This window comes from Tenrec ecaudatus, chromosome Y, assembly GCF_050624435.1.
Source record: "Tenrec ecaudatus isolate mTenEca1 chromosome Y, mTenEca1.hap1, whole genome shotgun sequence".
In the NCBI taxonomy this organism is placed as follows: domain Eukaryota; kingdom Metazoa; phylum Chordata; class Mammalia; order Afrosoricida; family Tenrecidae; genus Tenrec; species Tenrec ecaudatus.
Window position 1 is genome coordinate 1,643,279 of NC_134549.1, and position 19,718 is coordinate 1,662,996.

General features: G+C 48.3%; 1 protein-coding gene across 1 annotated transcript in view; it reads left to right on the top strand.

Annotated features, from left to right (window-relative positions):
* LOC142435625 (protein Shroom2-like) overlaps positions 1 to 8,950 on the top strand; it is a 72,949-nt gene extending 63,999 nt beyond the window's left edge. Inside the window, 2 exon segments of the mRNA XM_075539846.1 lie at positions 6,567 to 7,151; positions 8,648 to 8,950. Coding sequence (XP_075395961.1) covers positions 6,567 to 7,151; positions 8,648 to 8,950 — 888 coding nt within the window.
* The last annotated feature ends 10,768 nt before the right edge of the window (positions 8,951 to 19,718 follow it).

A 19,718-nucleotide genomic window follows, 5' to 3' on the forward strand; every position in this document is an offset into this window, starting at 1 on the left:
GTAAAACTTGACTCTCTAAGCTTTCACCCAAACCACAATGAAAAATATGAACTTGGAAAAAACTAGGCACGACCCCTGGGGTTTCCCTGCGTTAGATGACCTCCTCAACAACTGTTTGGGTGGGGGGTGGGGGTGGGAGCGTGTGTGAAGATTGCAGTGAGGGTGAGGGTTGGCTGTCTGATGAGCCAGAAGGTCAGGATATAAGTGTTTGAGGCTCCCACGCCCTTGTTTGAGGTGGGAGGACCGGACTCCTCCTTCATGCTTGCACCCTGCCCATACTAAGTTGATAAAATAATGAATTGTCCTGCTGAAGTAAACCAACTCTGAAACCCCCCACCCCACCCCCCACCCGCCCATCCAGCTCATCTGCTGCCTTTCTGCTGTGCTTGAGAAGAGATACATGGTCACACCTGACAGCCTGGGAGCCCTGATCACTGAGGGAAGGTTGGCTCCTTCCATGTCTCACCACTGCCTGCCACTCCTTTCTCTCCTTGGCCACTGTTACACTCCTCCATCTGTCCTCCTAGTTTACCTTCAGGAAGCACATCAGAACACTGATAACATCAGGGCTTGAAGAGGTGGGGATCAAATCGAGGCCATGTAGCGAGAGAAATAAGCACACTACAAAGAGCAGAGGCTTCTCAGTAACGAGTTAGTGTTTGGATTGTGGGCATCCCCTTCTGGAAGGCTGCCGGGACTGGTAATTGCCTCGGTGGGCAGGAGGGAATGGTAGAACAAGGGCATAGTGGTTACTCACTCATAGAGCTGCCAACTACAAGGTCAGCAGTTTGAAACCACCAGCCACTTTGCAGAGGAAAGATGAGACTTTCAACCCCCATGAAGAGTGATGGTCTTGGAAATCTAGAGGGGGCAGTTCTCCTCTGCCCTATGAGGTCACAGTGTGCTGGGATCAACTCAGTGGTAGTGAGTGTTGGGGTCTGAGCCTCCTGGAAAGAAGGGTCTCAGTGTGGGGATCTGAGCATCCAGGGACAGGGGGCAGCCATGGCTGAGCACTGGCTGCAAGCAGCAGTTTGGCAATTGGAACTCCCCCGGAAGCTCGGAGTGAGGAGGGGTCAGATTTGTTTGCAGATTTAAAGCAGGTGGACTTGGAAGACCTTCCTGGAGTGACTCTGTGAGAAGGGGTGAGGTTCCCTATTGTATGTCTAGTGTGACTGGATTGGTGGTATGAAGAACTCCCATCTCTTCTGTCTGTTATCCCTGAAAGTACATAACTGGAATATTGGGCACAGGCACACTGGCTCATCCACACACAGACAACATGCATCTGCACACATACATAGCACACAACAGCTACATATGTATATGGCAGGTACACACAGACACAGCTATGTATACAACACAGATATGTCCAGCCCAGATGAATCTGCATGGGGGAGTCCATGCATCTATCCACGTTGCACACACAGACAGGTACACAGACACACCTGTGCACACTGACCCAGTTACACATGTGCACATGTACATAGACACACACATATAGCAGACAACAACTACACATGTACACTGCAGGCGCACACTTGCCACTCACACACACAGACTTATACTTGGATCGTGGTCATTGGCCACGCACACCATTGCCTTCAGCACACACACTGCACAGCCACACAGCCACTCCCATCTCAGGGGAGCACTTCGCCGCAGTGAGCCCCTGAGAATGTATTGTTTGGCTTGGCACTGAGCTGCAGGTGTCATGGAAAGGCCCAGTCTCCTGTCCACAGCAGCAGTCATGTGAAGCTGGTGTTGCAGTCAGCAATTTCCCCTGAGGGTAGGTAGCCAGTGAAAAGGTGGACAGGTCCTGGGGGCCTGCTTGGTCCTTGCTACAGCTTTCACTGATGGGGGCCTCAGCCGCTGAGAGGCCCTTGTGCCGAAGGCCTGCTAAAAACACTTGAATGAGGCTACTGCATGACTACGTCTTGGGAAGTTCTGCTTGGCCTGGTTGCAAACAGGCTCCCTGTCCCCTGGCCCTTGGTATCTACCTCCTGGTTTCTGAGGGCTGAGGCATCGACCAGGAAACTCTCACCTTGAAAGGGGGATGTGTTTCATCTGACCCCTATGAGCTGGGAAGTAGCAGGTGTCTCTCCAAAGGTGTCTCAGTGAATTCCAGACAGGTATGACAAGTGTGATAGGTGTTGGCCCAGATCCTTTAGCTCAAATGGACCTGCTGGCCTGCCTGTCTGTACATGGTTGTCTGTGGTGTGTGTGCTGATACACAGGTACACGTGGGCACGTGCGCATGTGCGTGCACACAAACATGCCAAGTCATATGGTCCAGTGGTCAGATTCCCAAAGAAGGGGGCTCTGTTTCTGATTTTCTCACGTTGTTGTTCTTAGGGAGGCATCGAGTCAGTTCCAACCCAGAGTGACTCTGTGCACAATAGAGAAAAACATCACTGCCCAGTCCTCACCATGTTTCCTCTGCATGAGCCCGTTCTTGCAACCGCTGTGCCCATCCATTTGTGGAAGGCCTTCTCTTCATCACTGCCCCTCTTCTTCCCCAAGCATGATGGTCACACTCCATTGGTTTGACCCCTGTCCTGACCTGCATCCCTGAGAAAGCCAAGGACAGTCTCTCAGGAGCCACGTGAAGGCATCAGCACTCCTAGAAGGAAGTGGCTTGGAGCATAGCATCGAAAGACAATGTGTACAAACATTAGGGCCTAAAATTGTTGACTAGGATCCGAAGGGCCAAAAGTTCAAAACCACCAGCCTCTCCTTGGGAGAAAGACCGGGCTTTCTACTCCAGTCAAGTTACCATCTTGGAAACCCACGGGGTCGTTGTGAGTCAGCATTGACTCGACGGCAGTGGTTTTGGTTTGTTGCTTTGTTCTTCCTTTAACCGGAACATGAAGTTTGCGTTTGTGAACCTGGATTCCTTTGCCAGCATGCAGCCCAGTGTCGCCTCAAGGGCACTTGAATACCTGCTACCGTGGGCTGGGCAACGGTGCAGAAATGTTCAGGGGGTGGGTGACTTACAGTGGTTAAGTGGGGTGGGATTTAAGCCACCTGCCTGTGCCTGGGCCCTTGGGTGGTACAAACACTTCTAATCGAAAGACCAGACGCAGCACTTCCTAGTGTTTGTCGATGATACCACCCCTGGAGGGCAGTGCTGGGGGGAGGGGACTCCAAAATAGGTGCCTACGCTTTTTCCTGGATGGGTGGTGGGGGCTATAATACAAAAGCTTTTAGTGCCAGGGGGCACTGAGTAATGTGTTTTCCCCCTGGGTAGGGGGTGGTCAGCCACATACATTTGGGGATTAGAATTCATCCAGTGGCAATGTCTCAGAAGTCAGGGGGTAATCTAATTCCGAGAATGCTCACCTTGAAAGACCCAGGGAGCACAGATGTGCCCTGCACACGTGGCGCACACGTGGAGAGCTGGATGTCGGAGCTGACCCCAGGGCAGGGGCTCCCTACATGGGTGTGGGGTCCAGTGTCCTCAGGAGAGTGAGGTGGGGCTCATTGGCTAATGGTGTCTTCTGTCTTGCAGAGTGGCCAGCACACAGCGTCAGGGAGATAGTCCCTCAGGAAGCGCGGAGCTTCCATATCTGTGTGAAAAGGACCAATCTCCACCAGCTGCATCCAGTGCTGCCCTACTGGATGCTCCTGGAAAAGGCTGGTGCCAAGCCAGGATGCTGCCCCATGACTATCGATACACAGAGGAAAAGGAAATCCTCGCTAACCACCACCCACCACCTCGAAGCTTGGGACACCCCACCCCCAGCATGCCCTTGTCTCTGCCTGACAGAAAAAGGGACACCTGGCTGCCAAGCGCTTCCTCTGTCACAAAGCTGCTGGCCCCACTGCAGTCCTCACCCCAAAGCAGGAGCCCCAAAGATCCAGGGGGGCAAACACCACAAGGCACACCACTGAGGGGGATATGCCTACAGCTGAGCCACCGCCAGGTGGTCCTGTGGATCTGGATGTGGACTGGCTGCCCCAGAAGGCCCCCTCCACCCCAAGGACTTTCTGGGACCTTCCACGGCCATTCTGAAGGGTGGACCTCAGGCTTGTTTGAAAGGTGGTCCCATGAATAAGGATGGGGAGCCAGAACAGGGGAGCAGCTGTGTGGTGATGTTAGCTGGGCCACAGTAGTCTGGAGCAGTGTCTCCACAGAGCACCAGGAGGGAATGTCATATTGGTGACAAGTGGGTGGCTCTGAAGGACAATAATGGAGTGTGTCATACAGAGGGGGAGCTTGGCCTGGTAGTGTGAATCCAGCATCTGTATTCATGAGCACCGGGCAGCCACTTCTGGCCTTCTGTGGCTTGCAGCTTCATCATCATGGGGTCCCTCCCTGTCTCTCCATGTTCTCTTTTTATTAGATAGCACTCAGCACTGAGGTCCAGGGCCCACCCCACCTTTGCAGCCCTCCTTATCATAACAGAGGAAGCTCCTCTTTCCATGCAGGGTCTGGGAGAAGGACTTGTTGTGTCTTTTTTGAGGAAGCTCCATCCATGTTGCTGGGTACCATCCCATCAGTCCTGACCCAGAGCAACCTCATGCACAATAAAACAGAAGGCTGCCGGGCCCTGTGCCCACCACCCTGACAATGGTTCTTGTGTTTGAGCCCAGGGCCATCTATCTCATTGAGGTCTTCCTCTCCTTCACTGCCCCTCCACTTTACCAAGCACGATGTCCTTCTGCAGGGACGGGTCTCTCCTGTGAGAGGAAACCTCATCATCCCTGCCTCCAAGGAACACTCTGGCCGAACTTCTCCCAAAACAGATCAGTTTATCATTTTAGTAATCCCTTGTACTTTCAATCTTCAAAATTCTCCAGCACCACAATTGTCTTAGGTTTGCACATGTCTCCAAGAAGCCCTAGTTGCAACGTGGGGACCTGGTGGCAACATGGAGCTGCTAACTGAAAGGTCAGCAGTTCAAATTCACCAGCTTCTCTGAGAGAAAAAGATAGGTTTTGTGCATCCATAAAGAGTTACTCTCTGGAGACTCACAAGGGCAGTTCTTCCCTGCCCTTAGAGGGTCTGTCCGAGTTGGAATGGACTTGATGGCAGTGAATTTGGTTCTTGATTTAAGCTCTCCCTGTTTTCCCAAGTTAGGACAGAGTTGAGATGGCTGTGAAAAGCTAGATAAAATAAAGACATTTGCTCTTTTACTGGTTGTTGTTAGAAAATTGGAACCTGAACCAAAACCCCCACTTGTTGTCATCCAATTGTCCCCAACTCCTAGTGACCATTAAGTACCCCCTGAGTTGTCCAAGGGGCAGCAGCTCTGGAAGAGCTTCACTAGTGACACAGGAACTAAGCACTTGGCTGCTAAAAGAAGGGTCAGTGGCTCAGGCCACCAGTTTCTCTGTGGAGAGAGAAGGTGGGGCAGTGGGCTTCCAGGAAGTGCCCAGGCTGCTCTTCTCTGCCCTGTAGGGCAGCTAGCTGTGAGTTGGGATCGATTTGGTGGCAGCCGGCTTGTTTTTTCAGATAATCTTTGGCAGCAGGCAGGCACATCTTCCCCTCTCCAGTTGTTGGTAGGTTCAGAATGCCCACTTTGTGGATGGCAGTGGGTGATTAACCACTGCGGCACCAGGGCTTCTTCAGGAGTCAGGGGAATGCACAGGACTCTCACTGTAGCCTGTGCTGGGCAGCGAGCACTCCTGCCACCGCCACCCCTAGGAGCTAGCCTTCCTGGCCTCGGGGAAATGCAGAGAAGCACAACTGGACTTTACAAAAGGGAGGATGAGTTGCTCCTGGCCACAAAGCCAGTGTGCACCCTGTTGGTGGCAGAGTCTTACTGCACTGATGTGTGCAGTGAGTGGAGCCTGGCCACCAGGAGGCTGGTGGGAGGCCTGGGAGTAGGGGTGGAGTGTAGGCCTGTGGAGAGGGGAACTGGGAGAGGGAGCGGGGTGTTAAGAATCTGGGTGGGACCTTGAAGGTGGTGGGGGGCACCCTGGAAGACTAGGCAGGGGCCTGTGGTTGAAAGGGTGGAGTATCAGGAGTCTGGGGAGGGGGCCCTGAGCCAGGGGGTGGACTGTAGCAAGCTGGGGCTCAGGGGATCTTACGAAAAGGGGTGGACTGTAAGGAGGTAAGGTAAGGACTGAAGGTGGGGCACCACCCCTGGGAGAAGGGATGGAGTGTAGGGAGGCTGGAATGCAGAACAGAGGCCCTGGAAGAATGGGTTGAGTGTAACGAAATGGGGTGAGGAGCTGGGTGGTGCACTGCAGGTTAGGTGCCAGTGTACAGGTACCTGTAAGAGGAAATCCGAGGGGCCTGGGCGGTGCCCAGTGAGAGTGCATAGGGATTTGTAGAAGCCTGCAGTCATGGTGCCCCTGACGATGTGCCCAGAACTGGCATGCCAGCCACAGCATCCAGGAACTCTGCAACACGGCCCACCAAGCACAGCTCTCCCTACTGAAGCCAATGTAGTGGCTTTATAAGTCATGTCCTTGAGCTGAAAACGGGCGGCCCAGAGGCCCCAGCTGCTGAGAAACAGGGATCAAAGCTAAGGGGACAGGGTCATCTGGGCCCTCCAGAATGTGTGCTCCTGGCTGCAGCTGCAGGGTCAGGGGTTGGGTGTGAGGGCGCTTTAAGTCAGGAACCCCTAGCTGGGAGGGAGGGCAGCCCCACAGTTCTTAATGACCTGAAATCTCCCTGCAGGATCGAGCGGGTGATGGACAACAACACGACGGTAAAGATGGTGCCAGTCAAGATCGTGCACTCGGAGAACCAGCCCGAGAAGGAGAGCCACCAAGGCCTGGCGCGACCCACTGAGCCGCCCGCCCTACCCAGCGGGCTGGAGCGAGACCAGATCAAGACGCTGAACTCAGCGGGCAACTCCTACTCCTGCTTCTGTGTGTACATGCAGTAGGACTCAGATCCCTGGGAGCCCGTCCATAGCCAGCGGCCTATCCCTTAGAGCCCCGCCTCGCCTGGGGGGCTGGGCTATGGAAAGGGGCTAGAGAAGACGGAAGAGAACCTTAAGTCCGAGGAGCTGGCACGCGAGATCGTCTGCAAGGATCGTTCCCTGGCCGACATCCTGGACCCCAGCGTGAAGACGAAGACCAGCATGGACCTGATGAGGGGTATCTTCCCCAAGGCCGAGCTCCTCCTGGAAGGGGCCAGCAACAGAGAAAGCTGTACTCCAAAGCACCCTTCTCTCAGACCCTGGAGGACTAGTGAGCATCATGCCCCACCCCCACCCACAACTGGCCTTGGACTGCTGCCTTCCTGGCTGCTGTCAGGACACTGGAGGTAGGGGGCGGGATCAGGGTTGGGGATCACCTGCTTTCAGCATGGCCTTTGGGGTGTCCAAGAAGCCGCAGCGTCGCCCCAGCTTCTTGTCAGGCTTTGATGCTCTCAGACATGGAGCAGAGGGTGTCAACTGGGGTGTGGGGGGTGGGGGGGTTGGGGGTGGGCAATTACTCCAGGGCCTGGGAGAGACCAGAAAGGACCCAGTATCCAGCCTTGTCAGCGTGGGGCATGGGGCATTTACTTCAGAACCCTGCCACCATCTCCCTTCATAAGCCAGCGGTCAAGTGGGGGCCCTCTGACATGACCTTCAGTCATTTCCAGCTGTCAGAGCTGGGGTTGGGGCCCACACAGAGATGCTGTGCACCCCTAGGTGACATTCTGTGCACCCTGCCCAGGGCAACCCCACACAGGCTTGAGCTGCTAGTTGCTGTCAAGAGTGCATGCCTACATATAGGGATTCCGTACTTATAGATGCAAGTGTGGGTCCAGGGGGCTCCCTGTCGTGAAAGGCCAGGCCTTTCTTCTGAGGCACCTGAGGGTGGGCTCAGATGGCTGTTCGTTCAGCTGGCATGAAGCAGGTCAGACTTGCACCAGGGCCAGCCTGGGGGCGTGTTCAGTAGTCTGTTTACTTTTTATTCACACAGAGGTGGCTGGATTGGTTTCTCTTAGTTTTGAGGATAACCCTTTGCTGTATTATCAGCCAGCAGTGAGGTTGCAATGAAACAAACTCTCCTTTCCTGGTTGGACACAGGGCAGAGGATTGCCATGCACTCACTAGCACAGAATAAAGAGGAGAATAGGACTGCACTGACCCACGAGGTAGGGAACAGGAGCTGCTGGCGACACACACCTTCCCCTGGCTCAAGGCCACCAGACAACCTGCCCCCTCATCTCTAGGTACAGGTCCCAGGCTCCTGTCTCCCTGTGTCTCTTCCTACCCTCCTCTCTGGGTGCAGATTCCTGGCTATTGATTTTGTGCAGTGTCCGGCCCTTTGTTGCCCTCAGACAACCCTGTAGTTGGTTGGTAGTGATGTTGATTGGATAGTGCTGCACAGACTGTGCTCAGTGCCTGTGGTGTCTTTTCTAAGTCTGGCAACCCCATGCTTTGGGGTCAAAGTATGTTCTATGGGGTTTCAAGGCTGTGATTTTATAGAGCAGATAGCCAGGACTTTCTTTCTCTGCAGCTATTGGTAGGTTTGAACTGTGAACTTCTCAGTACATGCAACTGTTTGTCTTCCAGAGATGCCTCAATCTTGATCTATTTGACACAACCTCTGGAAGTCAGTGTATCTTGCCCCTCCCTGTCAGCATCTGTCCCCCTGACTAGTGTCCTTGCATTATTGCTGCTACATACTTGCCACACCCAGTGGGTGCTAGGGCATGGCTAGGCAGACCGTCTCAGTGAGTAACCTTCTGATGACCTCCAGGAAAGAGGAGTTGGGTGCAGCGATGACCCTCTCCCTGACCACCAATTCCATATACTACAGTACTTCAGCCGCCAAGGCAGAGATGCTGCTCAAGATGAAGGACCTGCAGAAACAGCAAGAGGCTGAGGAGGATATAGCCAGCAACCTAGACCATGACCTTGCTGTGAAAAAGGTTGACACACAGCCCCAGCCCTCACACAGTTCGAGGGGTCAGGCAGCTGTGGTAGCTCCACATCAGCAGGCAGCCCAAGCTTCAACTATTGCACAGGCAGCTAAATTGATGTTGTTCCATTTCAGTTAAACTGATCTGTCCCTTCTACACCTAGGCATCTCCAAGGTGCCTCTGACCTCAGGCCTGCTCTCTCCACATGTGTACCCCTCTCTGCTGAGTCACACACTCTCTGTCTGGGCTCAGTCTACACAAGGGACACTTTAGCATGTGCTCTGTTGTGTGTAGCACAGTATTGTTGGCCAGTACAATGTGAGCTTTACAAATCCTAATTGCTATCCGTCATCTTGTTTTTTTGTCATCCACTTATCATTGGGGTCCTCTCAGCTCTTGGTGACCTGCGTGTGCAAGAAGAACTCTGCAGATTTCTGATGGCTAAATCTTTGGAAGTTGTCTTCCAGCTCTGTCTTTCAAGGGATCTCTAGTTGGTCTTGAACATCCAATTTTTGTTTAGCAGCCGAGTGCATGGACTGTTTACACCCCTCGGGGGTTCCTTTGTGGTGGTGGTCAAGTTGGTCCTGGCTCAGAGGGAGCCTGTGCACAGCAGAAGTGCTGCTGGTCCCACGCTGTCCTCACCACCATGGATGGGTCTGAGCCCCTCAATGCACCACCTGTATGGTGTCCATCCAGCTTATCTCCAGGTTACTATGCAGGCTTACCTGCTCCAGGGCCTCATAGCCCTCACATGTCCAGAGTATGTCTCACCAGCCTCGACTGATTCTGAGGAGCGTCCACTCATCTGTGGCTCTTGGCTGGACACAGTGCACTCACTGTTCTTTACCATCTCCTACGTTCCAGGGTATGACTTCTGCATGCATTCTTACTCATTGTCCACCTTGCACATGCATAGGAGTCAAGTGAACATGCCATAGCTTAGGGCAGCTGCATGTTTGCTCTTAAAATGCAAACGAGGTCCACTGCTGCTTCCATAGGTACCTATCGTGCATCCAAGTAAAAGGAACAACTTCAACATTGGTTGATATCCTTGGGCATGTTTTCATTTTTAGCCTTATTCCCATGGGTGCAAAGAATCCTGCTTGCATAGTCATTATGTATGAACTGCTTGCTAACTACAAGGTCCATAGTTTGAAACTTCCAGCTGCTCTGAGAGGAACAGATGAGGTTTTTACCTATGTAGAACAAGAGTTACACCTCAGAAACCCATGGAGGCAGTCCTACCCTGTCCTGTGGGTCACTGTGAGTTGGCATTGACTCTGGCAGTGTTTTGGTTTTCTGAGTTTGGTTCTGTGGGCGGTGCAGTGAATCACCTGCATGCCTCTCCTGCTAGCCATTGTCTTTGCAATTCCCACCAAATGGCTGAGCAGGCCTTTGCAAAGAGAAGTGTCTGTGGCCCCACCCCAACGGGACTGGGTAGCTTGCTGATAATGTAACTCAGAAACATGGCACCCACGTGGGGTGGTGGGCTGTGTATGGAACTCTACCTTGAGGAGTGGCCAGTTTACCTTCCTGAGAGATTATAAAAATGAACCATCTCAGAAGGAGAGGCTGAGATTTCACTACCATGAAGGAGTAGAGCGAGTCTTTTGGACCCCCAATTCTCTGTGTACTGAAACTCCTCAATCCAGGAGAGAGAGAAGAGAAGGCAACAGAGGAAGAGAGCCAAGAGGGTGAGGCAGAGCAGGCCTACTGAGCAAGTGAGAAAGCTGAGTGCCTTGGGGAGGAGACGGCTTGTTTATAAGTATTTTTGGAGAGCTGGGTTTGTCAACCCAGGGAGCTAGAGCTGAATGCTGGCCAAGTAAGGCTTACCACTTAACAAATTTACAGTGATGATGTAGCAACAAAAATAATTTTATACTTGGGGGTCACCACAGCATGATGAATGATTTTAAATGATGGCGGCATTAGGAAGGTTGAGAACCATTGGATTAGAGCTTCAAGTCTCCCCAGAGGTGCCTCAGAAGCAAGGTCTGTCAGCCTGTTTCCCAAAAATTACCCAGGGGAAATGGTGTGGGACAAACTGTTTCTCAGACACATACCAGGGTCCCCAGGACTTGGAGCTGGCTCAGTGGTAACTGGCTACTTGTTTCGGTTTGTTTTAGCTGTGTGAATCTTTTATTGTAAAAGCCCAGAGCCCTTATAGTGCTGTGGAGTCCACTTTGATGAATATCGACCCTGTCAGCAATAGAACCACCCCGCCCCCGTGCCCCCAGGATTTCTACATCTCTGGTCTTCATGGAAGCAGACTAGCCTCGCCTTTTTCCCCCAGGGCTGCCAGTGGGTTTGAACTGGTGACCTTTGGGAGAGCAGCCCAGGGGTCCTTTCTTTATATGCTGTAGAATGGAGCTCTCCCCATGGGGAGAGGACATTTCCCGCCAAACTAATTACCTGTGTGTATCTAGTGTTAATGTGCTTGTTGGATATTTTTCATGAGACCAAGTTAATACGTTTAAATTATGTCCCAGCCCTCTATTCCAACTGTGGAAATGATAGACTACCGCAGGAAAATGTACTCAGACTATATCTCCAAACTACCAGAGTGGCAGTCTTCCTGCTATTGAATGCTAGTCTTCCAGATTCCCTCCGTATCAGTCAGGGAATAAGTCCCAGTTTTATTTCCCTCATTGCTACTATCCCATGTTTCCCCTTTCTGTGATACTAATACATCTTAAATTTAATGTGAAATGCTTTTAACTCAAGCGCTTGGGATCCAGCCTCTTTCTATGCCATCCACCATTTGTTTAAACACTTCAGCTAGTGGACTGCCTTAAATTCACCCTTGAATTTATAGAAAATATCCTTTTAGCTGAATTACATCTAATGAAATATTTCCCTTAAACACTTGAAAATGTTTCCTAATCAAATCCCAATCAAGTAAGATTATATTATATAGGTAAAGCTTACACAGAAATTATTTACATTTTAGCATTAATTGATAAGTCCACTTTTTAGCAAATGAACAGTTTGTTGTAATAGTCCACTCACTATTATATAACATTTTCAGAGTGTCCCTTTGACAGCATTAGCAATGGAAGAAATCTCTCAATAAGCAGTGATTGTCATTCTCAGGAATCTGTGAGATCTTCTTGACATTTTGTATAAATCCAGTAACAGGGTAGGGTCAGGTCACAGTATCAGCTTTCCTCTTTCTGGGCCTTTCTGGCTGAAGAGAAATCCACCTATCTCTTTTGTCTGTGAAACATAAACAATTAGGCCCACCCTTTGGGGTATTAGCAACCTGGAAACAGAATCATGGTTAAATTTGGGTTGCTCTCCATTTCCTTTTTCTCTATCTTTCTCCAAATGTGGTTGTGTCCTTCTTTTTTCTTTTTTAACATTTTATTAGGGGCTCATACAACTCTTATCACAATCCATACATATACATACATCAATTGTATAAAGCACATCTGCACATTCCTGCCCTAATCATTTTCAAAGCATTTGCTCTCCACTTAAGCCCTTTGCATCAGGTCCTCTTTTTTTGGTTGTGCCCTTCTAAAGGGAGTCCATCAGCTTTATTCTGAAAAAATATAAATGTATAGCCCTTTCTCCAGGTGATAAATGGACCCGGATCCCAAATGCAATTTCAATCTTCTTGGGGCTTCTTGGGATCAGCTTTTTTCTGTAGAAGTGAAAATGTGTTTACCTGTCCTAATTTTGTTACAAACTTTTAGTAAGGAGAAATTTTTTTGGTTAAATGACTAAATGAACTTTGAAACACAGAAGATTCCTCTTCTCACCTTTGTTTTAATGATCCAGTTTTTAAAAACATTTTATTAGGGGCTCATACAACTCTTATCACAATCCATACATATACATACATCAATTGTATAAAGCACATCTGTACATTCTTTGCCCTAATCATTTTCAAAGCATTTGCTCTCCACTTAAGTCCTTTGCATCAGGTCCTCTTTTTTTTTTTATTCCCCTCCCCGCTCCCCCCTCCCTCATGAGCCCTTGATAATTTATAAATTGTTATTTTGTCATATCTTATCCTATCCGGCGTCTCCCTTCACCCCCTTCTCTGCCATCCGTCTCCCAGGGAGAAGGTTACATGTGGATCCCTGTAATCAGTTCCCCCTTTCCAACCCACTCACCCTCTACTCTCCCGGTTTCGCCCCTCACACCCCTGGTCCTGAAGGTATCATCCACCCTGGATTCCCTGTGCCTCCAGCTCCCATATGCACCAGTGTACAACCTTTGCCCTATCCAGTCCTGCAAGGTAGAATTCAGATCATAGTTGGAGGGAAGAAACATCCAGGATCTGGGGGAAAGCTGTGTTCTTCATCGGTACTACATCGCACCCTGACTGACCCATCTGCTCTCCTAAACCCCTCTGTGAGGTGATCTCCAGTGGCCGACAAATGGGCTTTGGGTCTCCACTCTGCACTTCCACCTTCATTCACTATGGTATATATATATACACTTTTTTTTTTTGCATGATGCCTTACATCTGGTCCCTTTGGCACCTCGTGACCGCACAGGCTGGTATGCTTCTTCCATGTGGGCTTTATTGCTTCTGAGCTAGATGGCCGCTTGTTCACCTTCAAGCCTTTAAGGCCCCAGACACTATCTCTTTAGATAGCCGGGAACCATCAGCTTTCTTCACCATTTTTGCTTATGCTTATGCACCTGTTTATCTTCAGTGATCGTATCATAGATGTGTGCAGCCAATGATATGATTTTTGTTCTTTGATGCCTGATAACTGATCCCTTCGGGACCTCGTGATCACACAGGCTGGTGTGTTCTTCCATGTGGGCTTTGTTGCTTCTGAGCCAGGTGGCCGCTTGTTTATCTTCAAGCCTTTAAGACCCCAGACACTCTCTTTTGATAGCCGGGCACCATCAGTTTTCTTCACCACATTTACTTGTTCACCCACTTTGGTTTCAGCAGTTATGTCGGGAGGGTGAGCATCGTAGAGTGCCAATTTAATAAAAGAAAGTATTCATGCATTGAGGTAGTGCTTGAGTAGAGGCCCAAGGTCCTTCCACCACCTTAATACTAAACCTATAAATATAGACACAAAGATCTATTTCCCCATCCTCATATATATATTTGCATGTACATGTCTTTGTCTAGACCTCTATAAATGCCCTTTGACTCCTAGCTCTTTCCTCCATCTCCTTTGACTTTCCTCCTGCCCCACTTCCATGCTCCGTCCCCACCTGGGCTACAGCTATACCTTTTCTCTACGCAACCTTACCCTTGATCATTCCCCAGCAGGCCTGCCACTGCCCCCTCACTACCATTTTGGATCCCATGTTGTTCCCTTGTCCCTGTGTTTGTTAACACCACCTCCTTACCCGCCCCCACCTGCCCCTATCCCAATCACCCCGAAACTCTCAGTCCCATTGTTTTTACTCCAGATTTTTCATCCAGCCTGCCTTATTCAGACACACCTGTGTAGACAATAACATGCAAGGAAACAAGACAGAGGAAAACAAAGCAACAGTATACAACCAGACAACAAAACAACAAAAACAAACCACTGACAAAGAACAAAACACAAGAAAGAACAGCTTGTAGTTATTTCAAGGAATGTTTGTTGGCCTTTAGGAGTGTTTTCCAGTTCAGTCTGAGGGCACCATGCCCTGACCCCAAAGTCCACCTTCAGCATTCCCTGGGGACCTTGCCACTCCATTCCCTTGCTGTTCCGCTGCACTCCACCACACTTTAATGATGTAGCTTTTAAAGAACTGCTAGCAATCTCAGTTAACTTGCTTGGTTTTGAACCAGTATAACTACTTAGATAGAGTTCTGAAAATGTTGGCTTCCAGCTCTCAGAGAATCTAGAGAGCTAACTAATTGTGAGAACTTCTTACATAGGATGATTTGAAAGACTGAAAAAAAATTCTTAGTAAATTGTTCAGCTGTTTTTGAATTAACTTTTCAAATAGCCATTTTTTCTCTCTACATTTACCAATAAGGCTACAGGTTCAATTAAGCCATATTGCCCTTCAGGCTTCTCACATTGTAGGATTTTATAATCTTCTGGTATTCTGGTTTGGTTAACTTCTCTCATTCCTTTCCTGCTGGATTTAGGGGAAGGTAATGAGCAAGTCTTAGGCACTCCTGAATACCTGAAGGAAATGATCCCATATCCAGATTTGAAAAACATTTTTTCTCCAATTTCCAATTATATGTGGGGGTGCTGTTGTTTCCCCACCACAGCATTCCAAAAGACCCCTTGTTTTAAAGGGTAGTCAGACTTCTCAGGTACTCTTTCCTGATAGGTATACATTTTATCTTTAGAAATGCAAGGAAGCAAAAATTGGCTTCAGCAATCTTCCTTCTTTATAAACCATGATATATCACATTTAATTACTGCCTTATTTTCTTCATAAGCCTGATTTATAATTCCAGTAACCATCAGAACACTTTGAGAATTTAGGTTGGACTTTTCTAGTAAATATTCCATAGTTCTTTTAGGTAGTGGACCCCAACTACCACTCTTAATAATTTCTGGTTTGATTACAGCTTTTAGCTTCCTTCACAACTCTGAATAATTCCAGTATCAATTTGAATTCTTTTAGTACTTAGGTTAAATCTTCCTGATAAAAACTTATTATTCTTTCAAACAGAAATTCCTGCTTTTTAGTATCAACAGACTGCTGCAAGGGCTTCTGAGCCATCTCTTGGTTAGTCAAACTTACTGCAGCGACAACAGAGGCTGGGGATTTGCAGTTTGGTGAGATCTGGTTTCTGCTATGAGATTGGGGGATACCTGTGATTACTGCTATTCAAAGATTCTTTTGCTGGGTTAGGCAGAGGCCTTGCCTTTCCTGCTCTGTTGGGAGGGCTTGTATAAAGCTCTTTCCTCTATTTTCCTGCTGGGAAACTTTTGCTAATGGCAATCCTTTACTGTTGAATCTTGAGCGATATTGACTCACTCAATGAGTTCCCTTCCTACAGTGAGGGCAAAGGTTATTTTTAACTGAAACAAGTGGTCCAGACCCATGCTCTGGTGGAGGCTGCAGCTCGCTTTTTGCAGCCAGGTTGATGGGCCTATGCTGTATACGCTCTTTCTGAAGATGACCTGTCTTTCTGCAACTAAAGCAGTTTCTTTTAGGTCTCGTGTAATTTGCCGTGGAAGCTGCCATGAGCTTGCCCTTCTATTCATCTGTCTCTACATTCCTGCATATTCTGAGATAATCTAACAGCATTCCTTGTTCCCTGTATGGACACAACACATTTTTACAATGTTTATTAGATAAATCTTAAGATAGCTTATGCAGTAAGTTTTTTACTGCCTGAACAATTTTTATACATTTGGAAATAGAATTTTCCCATCAGGACACAAAGTCTACATAGGATTCTTGACTGCCTGCTTGAGATCTTTTAGGAACTCAAAGGGAAAGACACTGTGAATTCCTTGTCGGTGTTTTCCCTAACACTGTTAGCAACTTTAACAGACTAAGACATTCTAAATTCTAAATCTCCTCCTTCTGCAATCACCCTTTTTACCCTTGAAGGTAAAGGTGCATTTTAAAACTTTGACTCTTTGCTTCTATTTTCTGAGCTGGTGTTCTCCATCAGTATATCTTGAAGCTCCACTTCCTGAACTTCAACTTCTATGTTTACTCTCTCAATTTGCATTTCTTTGGAGCTAATTTCTCTACCTCCAGCACTGTCCCCTAATTACAGACAAAGGCATCCATCACAGGAAGAGGTTGCACTATAGGTTATACAGCAATGAGAGGAAGATGATGTAAGGGTATACATGCAATAGGAAGGGAAGGAGTTGGTGTATACATGTGACAAAGATGGCGGATCCTAGATTCAGGATGGCAGCCTAACTGTAGATGTCACTGAGCAGATTTGGCCTGTTCTCTGGCTCCCCACAGAAACCATTATCAGTAGGGTGTGACCCACAACCTAGACCAGACAGCAGTCTCAATTGTGAGGTTGAAATGATGGCACAGACGAAGAGAGAGCTCAGCCGACACAGAAATGTAAAGAGGCTTTGAGGCTAGGAAAAATTACTCTAGGAGTTTCACGATCCAACAAATTAGGTCAGGGAAGTCACAGTTTGTCAGTGAGGCAATGGGAGACATATAGGGCTCACGTTAAGGAAGTATACGTTCACAGAAGGAAGAGAGATTGTTACTGCTTGCAGCTGCAGGGCCTTGATTCAGGATGCAACCCATGGGAAATCATCTTGTTTGAAAACCTGATCTCTGGAGTGCTGGAAAAGGGGCTACACGACTGGCTTGGGAAGATAAATGGTTTCCTGGAATCCTGGGGAAGGAGTTACACAAATGCCAGCCTGGAGAGATAAGCTCTTTGGAGTGTTGGGGCAGGAGCTGCATATTTCAATAAGTCATCCATCCTCCAAATAGGCTGGGAACAGGGGCTTTGAGGTTTCATCTTCCTGAGGAGCTGGAGAGGAGGTGGAGCCTGATGGGTCCATACCTATCACAAACATCCCAAACCCTTCATAGTGATAATGGGCATCGTGCACTGTCTTTAACTTCTTCATGTTGAGGTAGGGTGATGAGTGAAGGGAATTAAGAGTTGGAAGGTTCGGGGCCCGGACTGTAGAGTAGAGAAGAAGCTGATTGAAGGTCAGGTTGAAGATATCTTTCATTTGTTCCTGCAAAAACTTAAATACACAGGGAACTGAAAGTAATAGTACACAGATTATTATCATAGGTCCTATGAGGTGCCTGATCAAGGCCATGACAGGAATTTGAAACCATGAGGAGGACCTGGTAGTGCCCCGACTGACCTCTTAGTTTCATTGGCCATGGTGCAGGGTTTTGCATTCTGTTCAACTATACCTGATTCATTAAGAACATTTTATTTTAAAACATACACATTCCCTCTTTCTCTGTTGTACACAAGTCAAGGGCTCAGCAGGTTTGTAGGGTTACTTGGGCTAAGGACATCAACTGTTTCTGGAGAGAAACAAGCGAGTTAGAAGGGAGTACATCATAGATTGTATTTTATCACTGAAAACTTGAGCCTAAACCATGGTTTTCCCTATGGCTCCCCCGGATATCCTGGCTGTGGCTATGGAGGACGTGAAGCTAAGCCCCACAAGTACCAGGAGAAAAACTGCTCATTTTGTTCAGGAGCCAGAGTGGGTATTTAAGTCCCACAGCCACTGGAATTCGCCCCAGTTGTACACTGTGGGTTGGGGGAGTGACTGGAAGGCCCAGGGTGAGCCAGAGGTATTGAGGCACTGTGTTTCATTGCACCAGAATTAGATTGCCAAGGGGGCTTTAAATGAACTTGTAACTTTTTGGGTATGGCTGCTGTTCAATAGGTCCTAGATTTGTCCTGTGGATAGCAGATAGCATAAGGGGTAGTTGGTGTTGATGTGGCCTTCTGGAACAAATAATGGTATATTAGGAATGGGAGCAGGACAGGTGTTGCTTATATTACCAAAGTGGAGGGAGTCTATTGGCACCACAGCCAACAGTGGATGTTGAAGGGGTTGCAGATAAAGCAGGAGGAATATTCTATACCAGAAGCATTTAAGTGAGGCTGTTTCTTGAATTAATCCTACCCACTTGAAGGAGTGGGAGCTATGGCTTTCTTCCCTGAACTGGATTAACAGGTTATGTTCATTGTTGTGGATTATTTTAGCTACCTTATTAATGCTCTTATTAATGCTTTTCAGAAGGATTGGGACCAGAACATATTGCCTATGGATTGTTAACATGGTACCAGGCTCTGAACTGCTGCTTGACTAAAAACTTCCTTTAAATCTTCCTCCTCACCTTGGATTTCAGGGGTCAGAGATGTATATTTGATATATTGGTACAGGATGTCACTTTGAGAGTTCCTCTTGAGACATGTGACGTGAAGGCCATGTTTGCTGTTACAAAAGTGAAGTAAACAGAAGGAATATCGACATCCTATCTGGCTAAGTTTTACAATATTTTTCTTTCTGGTCATGGAGATAGCAGAGGTACAATTCCCATTCATGAAAGGTGTAAGGAGCATGCACCTAACAGGAAAAGCTGGGTGGAGTTGAAGCAAAGACAGACAGGCTGTTGGCAACCACCTTGGTCACAGTAAACCTTACTAATGACAAGGGTTTGTCATAGTGGTTGCACAGAGAATGAACTGCCATATGTAAGACTCTGGGCATGGAGTAACTTGGAATGGACAAAAGGGTGGTGGGTGGGTGGGCCAGCAGTAGAGGGGTTCTGGGCACACATTAGTTATGGGAAGTAGAAGGTACCCTAAGAAAGAGTAAGGTAGTGCGTGTCACAACTTGGGTTGAATATTGGGCATGACTCACATCGGGAGCTAGTGTTATTCTGGTGAGATGATACCAGTTAGGGTCACTAAGGATTTTGACCATGCTGGGATTAGTGAGGGCGACAGTGTATGATCCTGCCTCACTTAGGCTGTAAAGAATGACGGTGAAGTTCTTTCAGCAGGACAGAGTCTCCTGGGCTGATCACTGCCAGTCAGGTCGTGTAGGATCAGGGGCAGGAAGACATTTGTCTGTGTGCTCCTGAAGCAGTTTCCTTAAAAGAGAAAAAAAAGGTAGTTTGCTAGTAGTGGTCCTTGGACTGGTAGGTTGTGGTTGATTGGAAGGGGTCTGCCATATAGAAATTTAAATGGGCTTATAGAAGGAGAGCGAGAGGGTGTGGCAAGGGAAAATAAGTCCACCGACAGTGGCAAAGTTCCAGGGACAGCTTAGACAGATGATTTTTTTAATAATCCCATTCATCTTCTCAACCTTTCTGGAAGATTGAGACCATATGGAATATGTAGACACCAATTGATGCCCAGGGAGAGTGAGACTTGTTGTGTGATTTGATATATGAGGCAGAGGGCATTATCTGATTGTATGGAGTTGGGGAGGCCAAACCTGGGAATGATTTGGGTTAGTAGGATGTCTGTGACTGTGTCTGCAGTTCT